At 36.7% G+C, this 18,768-nt stretch overlaps 1 protein-coding gene across 2 annotated transcripts in view; it reads left to right on the forward strand.

The window, feature by feature from the left end:
• Positions 1–230: 230 nt before the first annotated feature.
• LOC115241035 overlaps positions 231–18,768 on the forward strand; it is a 34,960-nt gene continuing 16,422 nt past the window's right edge. Inside the window, exons 1-8 of one of the 2 annotated variants that reach the window (XM_029816542.1) lie at positions 231–333; positions 609–917; positions 2,538–3,052; positions 3,751–4,079; positions 8,647–8,848; positions 9,899–10,150; positions 13,081–13,304; positions 14,225–14,316. In XM_029816542.1, the coding sequence (XP_029672402.1) occupies positions 846–917; positions 2,538–3,052; positions 3,751–4,079; positions 8,647–8,848; positions 9,899–10,150; positions 13,081–13,304; positions 14,225–14,316 (1,686 nt within the window). In that variant the 5' untranslated portion in view covers positions 231–333; positions 609–845. The remainder of the gene's footprint in view (positions 334–608; positions 918–2,537; positions 3,053–3,750; positions 4,080–8,646; positions 8,849–9,898; positions 10,151–13,080; positions 13,305–14,224; positions 14,317–18,768) is intronic. The other variant, XM_029816543.1, reaches the window with a different exon arrangement.

Consider the following 18,768-nt stretch of genomic DNA (forward strand, 5'->3'; position numbering starts at 1 on the left):
CGCGCGGCACAATCAGTGGCACGTGGCAGCGGGTTGGTGAATCTCTCGACTCCCACGCGGGTCATCATCCCTGCGGCGAGCGACAGTGGGTGGATTTCGTGCATCCAGCTGAGAGATCGTAAAGAGAAGACGAGTTTCGCGAAAAGAGAGCAACGCGCAAGAAGGTGGATCAAAGAAGCGGCGACGCGGGGAACGCTGGCGAGAAAGCAATAAAATAGCCTCGTGACGGAGGGGCTTCGCACGGCCCTGGCGCGACTGCGGCACTGTACCCCTGCGGGGGGCTCGCTGCCGACCACACCGAATCCACCGTCCACCCCGGAACACAAATCCCAAGTGCGTTTTTTCTTATTATTTAAACCTTGATTTTTTCCCTTGTTATTCTCATTAATCATAATTATTCTATAATGACATTTGAATCAAAGCGAATCGGAACGAAAAGAAGTAGAAGGTTTTCTGTTCCCTATTTTTCTTTATCTCATTATTTTAACAAATCATTGAAATCCGACGTGCATCGCGCTGATTAATTATCGCGCGATGAACAACGGACGGAGGGATTTGGATACACGACGAGAAACGCGCGCGTGAATCCGTAATTCGATCTGTCACAGGGGTGCTCGAGGAATCGCGAGTCGGCAACCAGATGTGGAAGTTTGGGAAGTAACGCGTGTGATCAGGGGGATACATCGCAGTCGCAGCCATCGCGAGGACAACATGGGACTGACAATAGCAGCGGTGGCGGCGGCGGCGGACGAGACAGTGATCTTCTTTCGTCCGCGATTCGGCGGTTCAACTTCAAGGCGGCGGGCGGCAGCCGCAGCTGCCGGACGGTGCCGAAAGTCGTGGTCATGGGCTCCAGCACGGCGTCGGAGACAACGATCAACACGAGCACCGACAGCGCCAACACGATGCTCACTATGGTAGGAACGATGACGAGCATACAAAATAGACACACGATAATTTTGCAAAATAACGCCGGCGTGTAAATTTGATCGATTTAAACCGTGGGCGGTAAATGAAATGACAAACAAACGTTGTAAATGTTATATATGTACAACACACGTTTTCTCCGTAATTAAATATGTTATTATAATAAAGTAAAAACTAAAAAATTAACATTAAAATTAAAATCGAAATTAAAATCAAAGATTTAAAATCAGAATTAAAATTAAATTTATGTCTATTATTATAAAATCAAGATTTGTCTTGATCTATCAATTTTGATTTATGAAATGTATATTATTTATTATTACATTGATTCTATGTAATACTCGGATATATATATATGTGTGTATAAAGCGTCATCAGGTTTTCGATACATTGATATCAGCAATGAGCTATTGTATGCTTTTATAAGGCTAAAGTTTAACAAATTATGAGCGTGTTAGTACTTGATATTATAAATATTATGATATCAAGTATCAATTATGTATTATAATTAATGTAGCGCACGCGCTCTGATATTGCATTAAGGAACAAAGTTAGTAAACTGTATGTCGAAATCGATGTAACGTGCCTCTATGTATGCTGATTAACGAATCCATACTGAAAAAAATGTGTTTTTCGCGTTGGGATTTAATAGGTACCTTTGCGTGCTTAGTATCCATATTTCAGTATGCAGTTAAGCACGAAAGCAACGTGCGAACCTCATATACGTTTCGCGCTCAGGGCGTGATATTTTAAATTAATTTTAAACGAATTAACAAATGTGTTCTTGTGTGTGTTAAACGAACAATTACCGAGAACCGCGTTTTTTTTCATAAGACGCGATTAAAGGGAATGTGTATATAATTCATGGATCTGGGTTCGCAAAGATACGAATAACAAGCAAATATTCCTAAAACGATTTGATATATTGAACAATTTGATTTTAGATTTTTAATTCTCCCTTCTTTCTTGTTTCAAAGATATTTCCCTAATTCCTATTTTCCGTTTAGTTCACATGCATTAAATAGTTTTTTTGATAGAGCTTAATAAGGAATTATCTGTCTCTAATTTCATGCAAAAAATGAATATTGAGATAATTGATTTTTTTTTTTTTATTAAATACGGCAAATTTAAAATATTCTAAAATCTAGATTTAGTTTATGAAATATCTTGTTACTTGCAACTTTAAATTTAACGATAGACTTTTTCTAATAAAATTTAAGAAATTTAAGAAATTTTTTGACGAAAATATCGAAAGAAATTATCATCTGTCGTAAATTTTTTTTTTTTTATTTGGAAGATATATCAAATTAACTAAAAATTATTTGTATATCTATTTGCATTTTCCTCGAATTTATTCTACGTCAAAAATTCGATTTATTTATTCTAACCGTTTACAGTTCAAAACTATTAAGATTTCGATATATTTTCGATAAGAAAAAAATTATTTCAATTTCGAACACGAAATATTGCTCATCGAATTTTCTGTATGTGTATTTATGTTTCTTTTTATAGATTTTTGAATTTACATAAAATATAAAAAAAGTCAGTAATAATAATATACATCAATAATTCATAATATCGTCGACACACGATTTTTTGCCCTTCTTCAGGTGACGACGACGGACGGGGAGCAGCCAGACGACAGCTTCGACCTAATCGACGTGCCGGTCGAAATGTCGCCTCCCGCTACAACCCCGTCGCAATCACCTATCCATCTCGTTGGACATTCCGACGACATAGCCACGGGTAGCCGTACTTCGTCACCGGCATCGCCTACGTCGCCCATTTCCGTCGCGGCGCCGGCGAATCAAACTACACCGCCGTTGCCGCTTCCGGTAACGTCGCCGACGTCATCGCTTTGCGCCTTCGACAAGACCGAGATCGCAGGTCCGTCGAGCCGTTGCTCCCGCTCGAAACTCGACGCGGATCAACCGGAGAGCAATGCCAAAGCGACGATTGGCACCTCCATCGGTCAGGGACACATCGCGAGTAACGGCGCCGAGAGCACGTCGGCTCTTACGCCACCCACGCCGATGATCGGGGTGCACCAGGAGACCAGATTCACCTTCGGCGGCAGTGGTAGAACCCCGCCTCTGCCGGATCTCAGAACCGCGGATTTCTTTAGGTATGTAACTTGATCGATCTGATCGATGAACCGCGATTCCAAGGCGAAAGATATATATGATTAAACGAGAGACAGCGAGTGATAAAAAGAAATAAAAAATAGATTTAACGCGTGAAGCATTTTAAGTGAACGATACTCTGTATAGAAGATAAATGCAGATCAACGCTATAACGCGTTGAAAACTATTGAAAATTTAGAGTTCAAAATCAGAAATATTGATATCTCCATAAATCATAAAAATATTTTAAAAAGTTCTGTGCACGTGCGATGTTTTTTTATCTTAAAATTAAAAAAAAAAAGTTGCAAAGATTTTATAGAGAAGAATATATAATTTTATCTATATAAAACTATCTGTCAGTTACACACATCACTCTTCTCCTGATTTTGGATCGCTATCACGTGCAATAATTTCCCGGTTCAAGAACTTCTTCTTTACTTCGGGCAAGACTGAGGTTTCTTAAGAGAATCTACGTGCCTTCTACTCACGCTATCTTTTTCCCTCGGGGTGAGTACAAAGTTTACGGCTAAGCTGAATTCCGAGAGCAATTTCCGAATTGATCCCACGTTCTAAATTTGATCCGAGTTTGGCAAACAAAATTTAAGAACATTTATGGTTCGATTGTGAGCTTGTCAATCATTGTCTCTCGTTCAATCGCGACAAGATTATTCGTATCCTATGGTCCCGTTTTATGTTTTAGCACTCCCGTGAGGGGCTCCGTGGATGCGGGCCAACCTGATTCGATCGACACGCGCTCCTCGATTCGGAACTTGATGGCCGCCCAGGAAAGGCAGAACGCCAGGGTGGCATATCAGATCGATTACATGACCGGCGGAAAGGTCAATTCGATTCAGGCGAATGCGCTCGAAAAGGGTATTGCCGATCACAAGCGGAGTCAAAAGAGGCCCAACATTAACGTGACGACCAATCCGCTCGATATATCGCTCATAGGTGCAACTCAGCCGTGCAATACTCAGGGTTGTAATGCCCAGGGTAGCACGAGTACGAAATCACGAGGACGATCAGCGGGTGAGTCTCTCGATAATATTTTCTTGTTCTCTGAAAAAGTACCACGCCGGTACTCACGTATGTAGTCTCGTCGCTTAAGAACGCGACGTTCGACAAGGTTCGCCGAAACCGCGACAACAACGATGAACCACGTCGCGACCCTCTCGTCGATGATAAAAACAGAGATCCGAATTTTCGCCCCATCGAATTCCGGTCTCATTGCCTTATTCATATCCATGGTAATTTACTTGATGAACCTGGATCCTACTGATGGAGATCGATCGCTCGCTCGTGGCTATCATTACAAATTGAAAGATGGAAAACCCCCGGAATTTCGCGAGTGGCGCAAGTGTTCCTCTCTTTCTCTCACTCGCTCTCTATCTCACTCTCCCTCTTTTTCATTCCGGTCTCATTGCCTTATTCATATCCATGGTAATTTACTTGATGAACCTGGATCCTACTGATGGAGATCGATCGCTCGCTCGTGGCTATCATTACAAATTGAAAGATGGAAAACCGGCAACCTCGGCTAACATTGACCGTGAATCGCTGATTTTATTTTTTAGCTATATGTTACTTAACCGAGGCTGTCGAGCGCTAACCAGAGTTATTTAACCAAGGTTATCGACTGCCTTCGCAGTCGGGTTCTTTAAAGTATTATAATTCCACTTAGCGATTCGCTGTCTCTAGATTGTACGTGTGCGAGAAGGGAGATATTATAGTCTATGATATATTCATAGTTTTTTTTTATCTATAGTAAGAGAGAGAGAGAGACTTTGGAAAAATACTAACTGACAAAACTGACACGGGGTCCTTTTTTATATTATCGTTAAAATTAAATAAAATCTATTAAAATTGATTAAATTATTAAAATACTATAACTATTAATTCGATTATTATTATAATTGTTTCATTTATCTGAAGGTATTATTTTACTTTATTTTGCGCTTTACTTGCGCTTCTCGGTGTCAATTTTACGAGAAGTTTCAAAGACCTCGCACGAATGGAGGAAGTAAATAATTTGACTAATCAAAGTTAGAGCGTCAATCGATATCGGTGTAAATCAATCCCGTGCGTGTATAGATGTACGCGATGTGCGTGTGTATACGTGTATATATATGCATGAGGGAGAGGAAACGAGAGGAGACGAGAGAAATGGACGATAGCTCTAAGGAAATGAATTGATGTTCTTTTCTTTCAGAATCTCATCCACTCGTTTCAGCCATTCATTCATGGGTCAGGCTCTTTTTCCCGTTTTGCGCAATAGGTATTACATAGTCCGGCAAATAGACGATATAGTCATTTCCGTATCCACATAAGGCGGCCGTCGAAAGCGCATGAGATCTTTTGCAATGATTACGATGACGACGACGATAACGATAATGACGACGACGACGACAATGATAATGACAATGGTGTGAATGAGTGAGAGCGGCGGGACACGATCCTTCCCGCCTTTCGGCGACCGTCCTTCTTGGTGTTACGTGGATACAGTACGGTAACACACGTATGCGACTATATGCGAATGCGCTTGGGCTTCTTCTCCTTTGTTCTCCATCTCTTGTTTTCGCTGCGTCTCTGTCCTCTTCCTGCGTTGTCAATCACGCTTGCGTCTCTTTCGCGCGAGTCTCAGACAACGACAACGAGCGGCGACAACAACGACGACGACGTTTTATTAGCCCCGCAAGAAAGAGAAAAGGGAGAAAAAAGAGCAACGGATATTACGTCCTTGACGAAACTCGTCCTCGAGAGACTCGGTTCTTATAAGACGCGATGTTGACGTTCTTAATGTTGCCGCTCGTTGTCCAGCGAATTCTGCGATAGTAATCAACAATGCCGTAGCCGAAGGGAATAACGTCGCCGTTGCTTTGATCTTTAATTGAAAATCCGTTGCGTGTACAAAACACATCGATCTAAGTGTTTTTTAGTGTGATTTTTGTCGCCATCGGGTATAAGAGACCGTTCGCATACATAATAAATTAAAAGAGATTTAAATAATCCTTTTTCTAAAAATAAGAACAAAAAAAAATTGATTAAATTTCCACTAACTTGATTTAATATTTATGAAGGCGGCCTATATGAAGGAGGAGATTGGAACTGGATTGAAATATATTCATTATTTCTTGAACTTTAGGCATGTTTAGATGTATTCGCGAATTGTGCATCACATTATTTATATTATTTAAAATTTATATATTTTAGAAAATTTAAAATCATATCTCGATCTCTTGATATTTACAGTTTCTACCTCTTTCGTATATTTGCTTTCTGTATGTATCGCAAAATGTGAATTTTGTCACTATATGTAGATAAATAAATAGATGTAGATTCATCGATAGAGCAATGTTACCGTGATGTTGATCGAATCGGTATGATTTTGTTGAGATTTTAATTTTTAACATTACAGATATAGAAAAATGCTTAAGCATATATCATTTCCGATACAAAAGATTCTAATCGTACTGAATACAATTAGGATCAGTTTTCACGAGTTTGGCTTTGATTAATAAAATACAATTGCTAACCGATTTATATATTAAAAAAGAGTACATAGTTTATTTTATAATTAATCTATTTTATATTTAATTATATATGTGTGCGTATTGAAAGTATTGTATATATTTAACACACAGTGTGATTTCTCTCCCTTTTTTTAAATTTCAGTTAATATTAATTTGAGAGTACATTTATTCGATTATAAATATTGTTCAAAAAGAAAGAGAGCTCTCTCAAGAGAATTAATCTTAATTTCATCTTGTCCTATCAGAATCATGTAAATCGAGCACGTAAGGTGAAATCATTTCACGTGTCTGTAGTATCGAAATCTAAAAACTCGTCGGAATTAAACCAGTTTTAATCCATGCGCGATATCGATCTTTGCCACGCGATCAGCTTGCTTCGGCTACGTCGCATCGTTTAGCAGCGCGAAAGAGAAGACTTGGGAATGCCGCTTGCGACTCTTGCTATCGGATCACGCTTTGTCGTTACCTGTTTGTTTTTATTCACTAGTATACACAGATACACACATATACACACACCATGACGTTCGTGGGATCGCCGTCCTCGCTATCCACAATTCTCGTTATTATTCCGTCCGTTAGTGCCGGATGGAATCTCGGTAATTGCAATTGCGCGAGTTCGCAGATTGCAGAACTTTTGTTTAAACGAGGAGTTTGTTCATCTCAAAGATCCTTGTCGACCTTCAGGCTGGGTTAGAAATTACACCGAGAACAATCTCGAATGAAAAAAGTTTACGAGCCGCAACTACCGTCTACATAGTAGGATCATGCTGTGATCATTAATGTTAGAATTGTGATCTCACAAATCTAATTTATCTCGAAAAGTAATTACGAAAGTTGTTTAAAGCATAAACTAGCGAATATCTATCTATGGATTCTCACGCCGATCATGCAATTTAAATTTTTCCACATTTTAGTTTTTATCATTTCAAATGGCATATATATCTTATTCGATCGAATGTTTTATTGCAAAAATGTAATTACTGTAATTGGTGTGAAAATGTTCACCTTGCGCTTCTAAAAGAGGATTGTGTAATTGATTCTAAACACAAGTTGGCTCTTCTGAACGAAAACTTAATTGGATGCTATTATATATGCTGATATACGGTACAGGATTGAGCAACCAAGTTTGAACTTTAATTCCAAACTCATCAAAAAATTGAAATGAGTTTATTGTATTACGACGTATTATATATGTACATTGCGAAAGTGTATAATGTATTTAAAATTCAACGCTTTTAGATTACACCAAGTTTCGATATTAAATTCTTTCTTCAAGCGAGCCGTAGATTAATATTTCTTGTCAGAATTAACCACAGAATAAACTTCACTTTTATTTCTTTTTATTTTCAATCGTTTACATTTGGGAAACTATTTATATTTCGGCATGTCTTTTGAGAGGGAATATTGATTCTCTACACTTTGACAAAAGATTCCGTAGATGGAAGTTGCAGCGATTGATTTGACATACTTTGTATAAATGTCAAATAAATGTAAACGAAATAATATTAGAAAATAGTGTAAAATATGGCATAAATGGTAAACAAAAAAAAAAAAACTACTTTAATTAAATTTTAATTAAATTTTATCCCTCTTATTCTTTATTCAATAACAACTGTGCAAAATCTTTTGGAATAATAATCTCTGACCCAGCCTGTACATTCGCCGAACAAATACTATGGAAACTTCTTTCGCTGCGATTGATATCAACCCTATCAAGATTCTGCCGCTATATCGGAAGCGAAGCTTCATACTATCATCAGCGGTAATGTACACGAGTGACGGCGGTTCCGGCGATACAATGGCGAATATGTTGTCAGGCACGCATCTGGAGTAAACGCACCCTCTTGGCGATTTCGCCGAGGAGGGGAATCAAAAAGGGCGAGCCTAAGAATCTCAAAAAACGCGTTCCGTGCCGCGCTAGGGTGGAATGTGAGGGGGGAGGGGGGTCATGAGGAAACGGGGACGGGAGGATGAACTCTTCCTCTCCTCCACCGGTCCTTTGTGACCCGCAAAATCAACAAACCCGGATGGAGGATAACGGATGGTAAATTTTTCATACCCGAAAGGCGGAAGCGCCGGCGGCACCGGTAAGCGATCGACCCAGGCGACAATCGTCGTACAACAGCCATCCTTATCGCTGGACGCGCCCGCGGCGACGATTTTACTGCACCCGGATGCCGATGCCAGACGACGTGAGGAGAACATGCGGCAGTTGCTAGACGTCGCCAACACTCTCACTCTGCAGGAGATACACGACTTCGAGATGAGGTGAGCGAATGATATTGACCGCCGCTGCGGCATCTGCGGTTTTTCCTCGGCGGTTCCCGTAAAACGACACGGTCGATCTCGATGATATTGGCTTCATAAAGATTTGAATGTCCAAGGGAATATAAGTAATGGATGACATTTATGGCGAAATATAGCCGATCTACTTTGAAGTTATTAGTATGATTATATCTCTTGACGAGCAGATCAAGTTTTATTTTGGAACTTTTATCGCATAATTAATAGCTAGTAATATCTTTGAAATTAAACATTTTATCGATAACGTTCTCAATGATATAAATTAAAAGATATTGAAGCAAGATGTTAAAATATTTAAAAAAATATTAAACAGCATTTCATTTGTCTAATGTAATGAATCTAATAAATATTAATCAGTAGTTATATATGTGTATGAAAGAAAAGCTTAATAAAAATATCATCTCTTTCATGTATTTTAATATAATTCGAAGTGTTCTCGCGATCGCGGTAAAAGGAAAAGTTTCCTCTGAAATCTTGTCGGAAGTTTTAACCGGGGATATTCAATATTTACGGACTTATATAGGATGTCCCAGAAGGAAAAATCCATACTTCAGGAAAACATCAAGCATTTCGAATAAAAATACATATTCGACGAACATGTATTCAATTATGAATAATTCAGGATTGTACTGATTTAAATTGAAAGATATATATAATATTGCAGATAGTAAAAAAATTATTGTCCAACATTTTTTAATAATAAAATTCAGCAGCTTCTTAAATATTCTAAAGAGTTCTCCAAAATTCCACACTTTTAATCTTAATAGATGTTTTTCGTAGTTTATTTATCACATATATTTATTAGCCTTTTGCTCACAATCGTTCGAATGGCGAAAAGCGAATAATTTCGAAAAAATTTCAGAAGAGTTATTTCTAGAAATATATGTTACTTTGAAGATACTTTATAAAGATCGTCAACATTGTATTTTGTAAAGTATTGATTTTACTTTTTGTGGACCATCCTGTGTATATTCAATATATCCGGGTAGCAATCGTGTTTATCCTCTGTCCCAGATATGGAAGTCCCCATCATAGCCGGTCGCAGTCAGTCAAGGCCCCCGGCAGTCGTTCTTCCGGTCGACCGAATTATCTGTGTCTTCCGCAACAGAGATCACGAGTGGCGAGCATGCCCAACACCGGTGTGGAGGAGGAATACTACAGATTACGGCATTTCAGTATCACGGGTAAAGGAGTGGTGAATCGGGGCGACTCCCTCAAGAGCCGCAGATCGCGTTCTAATAACAGCGTCGCATCCAGCAATTCCAGGTGAGTTTGAGCAATTAAGGCGATATAGATCCCTCAACGGAAACATTCTTATTAGACGAATTTTCAAATATTAGGAATCTAATATTTTTGAATGGTACTATATTCAAAACATTTCTCCCTATTTAAATAAATTATAGAAATCGAGATTTAAGCTCGATTTCTCTATACTTAACTTAATCACTTATTATGAATTAGTTATATTAGCCATCAATAAAATCGACTCCGTTTCTTCGAGTCTTTTATCATCGTTTTCAAGAAGTAACGTTCTCTATCATCGCGAACTTATTTTCTTTATATTCACGCGGTATAAAGGGATTTCAAGAGAAAATTGACAAGAATGTATTTTTGTTAACGGAGTGTCGATAGCCGTAGCAATATCGACAGTTCCACTTATTACTCTACGCTCGGTCGGCGATATCTGCGATTGTACCGCTTCGTCTGCTCCGCTCGAAAGGAGCGCGCCGTAGAATATCTCCGGTTTCACCCTCTTCTTGTCGCAGGAGCGAGTCGGGCCGTCGCTCTAGATCGAACGCGTGAGTTTACGTGTGGCGTTGATGTGACGTAGACACGCGCGTTGGACCTTAGAGCGTGGTCCTCGAACACCACGCAAATATAATATATCGAGAGGCTCTGGACATAGTATCTCAAATAAATACTATGCAGTTGACGTAAACGTTTGAGAGATGTAAGATATTATTTCATATCTCTCGCTTTCTGCATCATATTTGTATTTTATATTTCAAAACAGTATTTTATATTTTTCCTATGTGAAATATTATGCACCGAATATACAGCAACTTGTATTTTGTATTTGAAATACTATATTTACGGTGGATGTCGTGTATAATATGTTGATGTTTACTGAAAAAAAATTAGAATCCCGTAAAAAGATTTTAATTTTAAATTTCATATTCTTGCGGAGATATTTATTATGCTTTCTGCAAATAATAATAATTTTGCAATTAATAATAACTCTTTAAAACAATTGCTCTAAAATACAATATATATAATATAATTGTATAACGTTATTAAATATACTTGTAACGTATAATATCAAAATAAATTAACGAAAAGCAGAATATAAGTGACTCAGGTAACTAGTCGTGTCGTCATGAACATTGATTTTATTACTCAGGTTCTGTCGACCGAAGTGCGAAACGTTGAATATTGCTTCGCGCGATTGAATAAACTTATTACGATTCTTTCTCCCTTTCTAGATGCAACCGTATTGAGTTTGATATCAATATATAAAACGAAAAGTAAAACGTAGTTCCGATACAATATATATAGAATATTTCTTGAAGTTTATTTTTTAAATAATATATTGTATAAATATATATACACAAAATATTTCCTAAAGTTTAATTGCAGGAGCATATTTCGTGATAAAATCGGAGTTGACCTTTCCTCTGCGAAAATTTAAACCGTAGAACGTAATTATAGATGTGTTTAACATTAAAGGCTAAAAGGCTTCAGTAAATTAAGCCCTCGAGTTGCGGAGTCCTATTTCTCAGTTAATTTCAAGTGAAGTTTAGTGAAATCTTGATTTGGAACTCCGTTGCTTAAAATATTTGACTGAAAATTTCGAAATTATTATATGAAAAGGCGGCACAGCCGCAAACATATCCGCCAAGATAAAATCGTCTTATATCCTGGCAAAAATATATCTTCAAAGTTTGACAGAAAATCTTTGAGATGTACGATCATATATAACGTTTTTATTATTTATTTAGGATATCACAGAGGAAAGGTTTGTTATATAAGTATATTAAGACAAAAATATGACTTGTTACTCGACGATTCATATGAGTACTAAAAGCTAAAAGGCTTTAGTAAATTAAGCCCTCGAGTTGCAGCGTCTTATTTCTCAGGCATTTACTAAAATAGTAAATTTGACTAAAATAGACGCTATATTTCTCAAAAAGTACTGTTGTTTATTTAAAAAGGAATACACACATACTCTATATAAGAGAGAAAGAGAAAAACAAAGTGTGTGTGTGTGTATGTGTATGACATAAATATATGAAATATAAGAATTTTTATAGATTGCCTCAAAAAGACGGATTTTCTATTCATTCGTTTTAGATAACTTGTGCCATAAAACTAAATAATTTTCAGAAGACTTTCAGGTTCATATTTTCTCGCCCGTTAATAAATATTTTTTTACGAGAGACAATTTATCTGATAACATTTCGCAGTCAAGTGAAAACTCTCTCCCCTATATTTTATTTTATGTCTTAATAGGCGCTCTTTCATCTTATTTTAAATATGTTTAAAAATGTGATAAGGTGAATCAAAAGTGTAATCAAAATTTGAATCCATTTTCAACTAATGAACATTGAAAGAAGTATAACGTTTACTACTTTAAACTACATTTTTATTATAATGCAAATCACTTCTTATCGCAATCCTTTTTTTTTTATTGTGCCTAGTTAAATAGTTTTTCAAATTCATTTTTATGATTGATAATCATTTTCTTTAAAATGGAATACTATAGCGTGCGAAAAAGTATCCATAAAAAATATTACGGTTTTTATATTTTCCTTACAATATTTTCTATAAAATGCATATATTTACATGGACATATGTAATAAATAAAAATATATAAAAGTACTTTTTTAATTTTTTTTTTAATAAAATACAATTTGCATTTTACGCGGTTATAACATTAATATAATTTTAAAAAGTTGTGGTATTCCCAAGTTAAATGTGCGTGGCAACCATCTATTTTTTCTAATGCATTTAAATAACTCGTGCAACTTTTTCAAAATTGTCATTTAGGAAATCTATAAAACAAAAGTACAATTTTTTTTTATTTTCCGAAAATTCCCAGTAAATTGACTTCCTTTTTCGGGGGGCCCCTTTTTCATCTCGAATATATAAATTCGATGATACAGCCATGTCCCATGCTAATCTCGATACGCGCCTAGCCTTTCTTCTATTCGACGCAGCACGGAACACCTGACCGCCTCATATCCAGGATCGGCACGGAATTCGGCGGCGGGCTCGTTGGCGAGCTCGAGGGAGAGCAGCGCGTCCCAAGGTCCGGCACCGTATCGCGTCCTTATGCTAGGTGCCCCTGCCGTCGGCAAGAGCTCGCTGGTGTCTCAATTTATGACTTCCGAATATCTGCACGCCTACGATACTTCGATCGGTGAGTCGACCATGTTACGGCCGTAAAATCCACGGCCTTCTCCGTCCCCGGTCACAATGTGCCATCATGATCGATCGAGAATGCGACACGCGATCTTCGTGTAGATGAAAGAATCATAAAAGTCAATTGAATGAATCGGAACGAAAACAGGCAGACCGTATTACTCTTTATCCGGTATAAAGTGTGATGCAATTATTTCACCCGGACAGACACGAAAAAATTGTACGTGCGCATGCGATACAATGCGAGCTGGAATGGCACGCGACATTTCCGGATCCTTGAACATATTTCCGAACATAGATTCGTATGTACGCAAGCAGTTCCGCATTCATATCCGTTTTGAATGCGGATACTCGTTTATTTCGGATCTCGTTTAAAGGTTTATACATGCGAAAACTTTACAACAAAATAAATAAAGAAAATAAATCTTTATTCTTTTTAAATTTGCATTTTTCACATTTGTGATTGCAATATTCAAAATTGTTGCAGATAATATCGGGAGTAATATGCTTGTCATTTAGGATTATTCGACTTCATCGGATAATCAAGTTTGTCTTGAAATCAATGAGAAAACTTGAATGCAATCCGATTTGTATTTTATGAATATCTGCATATCTCTAGTATTTGGAGTGAATTAAAAACGGAAAGCATTTCACAGAAAGATTATTCGATTCGAGGCATTCATATTTTTATAAAATTAGATCGTTTCAATTTTATTTATTAATAAATTATTTATGTAGCTTACTTTTTATATTTTAATGAGAAATATATATATATATTAAGTTTTATTAATATAATATTTCTTTTTAGTTACTATATTTTTCATTATAATGAGAAAGTTTTACTTGTTTATGATATTATTTTAGAATTTATATGTTTAAAAATCTAACTATATTTTTGATACTCTTTATTCATTACAGACGACGAGTCTGGTGAAAAGACTGTCAGCGTGCTATTGGCCGGCGAAGAATCGGAATTGACTTTTATCGATCATTCCTGCGCTGAGATGACGGTGAGTTAATAGCTTTAGTGTCAAAAGTTATCAGGTTATCACATACTATAATTACCAGATAAAGATCGTGTATATTTTTAATTTTCGACATTTTTGTAAGATAAAAATCACAATATATTATGCGAATTATTGCGCGTTGCAATAATGTTAAAAATATTCATTTTGATATAACCCGTAATATGAATTCCCCTATTCAATAAAAATTCCAATAAATTCCTTATGCTAAATACGAAAAGGAAGAAAAAGGAGATAAAAGTATACCCATACATACGCACACACACAATTGACGAGGAACAGAATAGTAAAATTGGTCTTCGACAGAATTTTCCTCAGTCAATTGATTACTGATGTGCACGTCGCTAATTTTCCGTGCCCCTGAACTAATCATTTCTGCCGCAAAATCGCAATCTCACGCCAGCTCGTCTCCTCTCATTTTCGTCGAACAAACGGATAGGGAATCGCGCGCCTTGAACCTTCGACCAAGTACTCTCACGACGACAGGGACGGTGTAATCGAGTTAACATGGGGAAGGGGAGAATTGAAAGGGAGGCTGCATGGGAGAGGTACGCGGAGTGTGTGCTTTTGTACCGCGAGAATTAAATTAAAATCCATTTTCCATGGCAGGGGCGGAGCTATCGCGGCGATACCCGCGCGCGCTGTCAATGTGGAGGAGTCTCGGCCGCGATGTACATACGTAGAGATCTACGTTTTGGAAGGGAGGAAGGGATGAATGAGGAGGGTTGGAGAAGGAGAGGAACGGGGTAGAACCGCCGCCACGCTTCGCCAGACAATTTCAATCGAATTTACCCTTTAATTAAAACGTATACGTTCGCAGAAACGTATAACGCGGCTGATGTATATCGCGCGATCGCGACCGATCTCGCGTGTGTCGGCAAAACGATAAACGATTGCTACATCGTTGGAGTGCGGTGGTGATCGAACTTGGAGTTCTGAATTTCCCGAATTCCGGCAACCGAAGGCCGTGCCCGGTACGACTCGCGCGCCGCCGTTATTCTTGGTATTACCGAAAGTCAAGGCTGATCGCTAATCACGTTAAGCCGCGAGGCCGAGATCCTGATTTCCGTTGATAGTCCCGGGATTGTATTAGGTCGGGCTATTAAGTTAATGCGTATTTATTACGTAAAGATAAGCTCGCGGTGATCGCAATTTCTAACACAGATGAGGTAAAAAAGTTACCAATATTTTTTTAAGAAAAATTTTAAAACATTAAGATTGCGTCAAATTTTTGACAACAAAAGAATATATTTTCTTAATTAAAAAAATACATTATTACTTAAATTTCTACTTATTCCGTTTCCATATTTCTTAAAAATATGCGTCATTTTATGGCATGACTTGATATTCATGCGCTAAGATTCGATATAAATTCAGATTACGTTATATCTGATATTCTACATCGCGAGTCAATTTTTATCAATTCATCCTTCAATAAATCAATTCAAAATAACTTTCATCTTGACAAGTAGAGCAATTGATAATAATTTTTGTACAATAAGCAGTAAAGAATGGACAGATTTTGATTATTTAAAAAACAAAAAAATAAAATATATATAAGAATAAAAAAACTAGATTTATGCAATGTTAAACTTTACGATGATAAAATTAATTTATGAAATAATTTGCAACATCTTTGCTTAAAATTGGCAATTAAAAAATTATAAGAAGAAAGAGCGCCCTATAAAATTTTTCTTAAGAAAATTAATTCTGTATTTTAATCAAAGGATCTGTAAATGAATAGTTTTACCGATAATTATGGAGCAATCTATATAATTTGTATTAAAGATTCAACTAAAAATTACACCATTGTTATTTCGTAAAATATAGCATGTAAACAAAGCTGTAATAGTATACCTATGAAGATATAAATTACCTAAAAATGAATATATATTAGCAAAATAATATTACGTACAAGCTAGTAATAAGCAGTTCGCGGCAATTCATAGTTATATACATCCATTATTCATAATATTTAACATATATTTATAATATTAACTATATGGCCACTATTAAACGTGTGGTTACTTCGATAATACCTCAAAATATATAATATTACAATGTATGTCATATAACGCGCTTCTACAATTTTAAATTTAATAAATTGATTTTGTTGTTCAATTAACTCTAATTCCAAATGGATTTTATTTTAATGACATTTTAACTCGCAATCTAGTTACCGTAATGATTGATGTTGAAGATGGAAAAGCTACAAAGAAAGAAAACACATCATGGCCATATTCCAAAATTCACTGCCAGTACTGAAAATTTATAGTTCATCTATAATTCAGTATATTATAAATTTAACGTATATTATAACGTATATTATAAATTTTCATTATTGGCAGTGAGTTTTGGAACACGGCCTTTATCTCCAAATTTTCATTAAAGAAGATTGCTTAAATTAAATAATAAGTAGATGAGAGCAATGATAATTTGAGGATGTTTCGCTTATTTAAAAATACAACTCAGCGCTTTCTCATCTTACAAAATACTCGTAGATAATATTTGAAGAGAGAAAGTTGAAGAGAGAGAGAAAGTAGAAAGAAAGTTCTATGAAAGAAGCTTAGGATCAAATTTTGAGGAAACATTGACTATAAATTTAAAAAAGCGAGAAAGAAAGAAAAAGGAAAAAAAGAAGAGAAGAGGGAATTTAGAATACTCTCGTATTTATTTCGCAGTTATGTGAATTCGTTAGCGAGAGGTTTACCAACAAAGTTAAGCGTAAATGGGTCAGTGCTTGACCCTACGTTGTGGTTTTAGAGTCGAACTTCCGCATGCTTTATTTAATCAACGTAAATACGTTAACGAGTGATGTGTCCGAGAGCATCGATGTTCTCTTTTATGCGTAGTTTCTCAACATATCATTGTAATTGCGTTTTTTATCGCACGCGTAAGAACTTGCAAAATAAACGAGATGAACACGCAAGCATTGATTTTCTGTATACTATTAATATAGCCTTTTTTCTTTATAACTTTAAAATGTAATTAGTAGATTAAAAAATGTAATTTTGTACGTGTTAAAAAAGAGAAAACATTTAAAAAGATTAAAAATCTTATTTTAGGCAAATTTATCTTTTTCGAAAAGAGGGTTAGAAGTCATAATGCAAAAATAACTGTAAAAGGATGATACTTAATAAAAATAATCTTTAAGATTAAATAATCATATAATATATATCTTCAAATGTTTTATAATAACCATAAAATATGCAGAAATATTAAGACAAATTAAATATATAGGAGGGAGAAAACAAGTTGAATTAAAAATTTTCAAGATGTTCCTTTTTTAAAACCAGTGTCACGATTAGCTTGACCCACATTACTTTTCACGTTAACGGCGCGGGTACGTTGTGCGAAAACTTCCATTTAGAGCAATGTTATCTAAGCTTGTGGTCGCCGTCTGGCATCCAAATGCGGCGTGACAGTCCGATTTGCGGTCTGTGTGTAACCGGCCAAGTAAGAGTTATCGCGTGACGAGCTAACTGCGAGCTCTGCCACGTGAATCTCAGAGGGGTAAGAAAAAGGACCTGAGGGTGTAACGAAGCGTTCCTCTTTCTCTCCTGCCTTCGTTCAATCAGGCGTGCTCCGAGTCATTGACGAGCATCGAGCCATACCGATTAAATATATAGGAGGGAGAAAACAAGTTGAATTAAAAATTTTCAAGATGTTCCTTTTTTAAAACCAGTGTCACGATTAGCTTGACCCACATTACTTTTCACGTTAACGGCGCGGGTACGTTGTGCGAAAACTTCCATTTAGAGCAATGTTATCTAAGCTTGTGGTCGCCGTCTGGCATCCAAATGCGGCGTGACAGTCCGATTTGCGGTCTGTGTGTAACCGGCCAAGTAAGAGTTATCGCGTGACGAGCTAACTGCGAGCTCTGCCACGTGAATCTCAGAGGGGTAAGAAAAAGGACCTGAGGGTGTAACGAAGCGTTCCTCTTTCTCTCCTGCCTTCGTTCAATCAGGCGTGCTCCGAGTCATTGACGAGCATCGAGCCATACCGCGCGTTCGACCGTTAAAAGCGGTCGATCCCGTAGATATATTCGATACCACGAGACGCGCCGCGCCTTTGATACGGTTCAAGATAATTCTTTCGTATAATCGTTCGAAAAATCGCAGAACCCGCTCTCGTTGCGATCTTAACCTTTAACGGTTGGCTGCGTTAATGTGGTTTAGCGCTAACCCCGATTAACCTCCTTAGTCGAACACATGCCGGACTTCTATTTTTGCTAATAAAAAAAAAAGAGAGCAATTGGATTTATTTATATTTTCAACATGTCTGCGAAAGAATTTCATATTCTCATGTATATTTTATGATCATTATTTTATGAATTGTTTAAAAATATTTTTATAAATATTTTAAATTAAATATTCCAGCGAACGTCGTTTGCGTTTATACAAGAAGAAAGGTTTAGATAAACGTTACGTCACTTTT

This window comes from Formica exsecta, unplaced genomic scaffold (assembly GCF_003651465.1).
Source record: "Formica exsecta isolate Colony F162 unplaced genomic scaffold, ASM365146v1 scaffold465, whole genome shotgun sequence".
Taxonomy (NCBI): Eukaryota; Metazoa; Arthropoda; class Insecta; order Hymenoptera; family Formicidae; genus Formica; species Formica exsecta.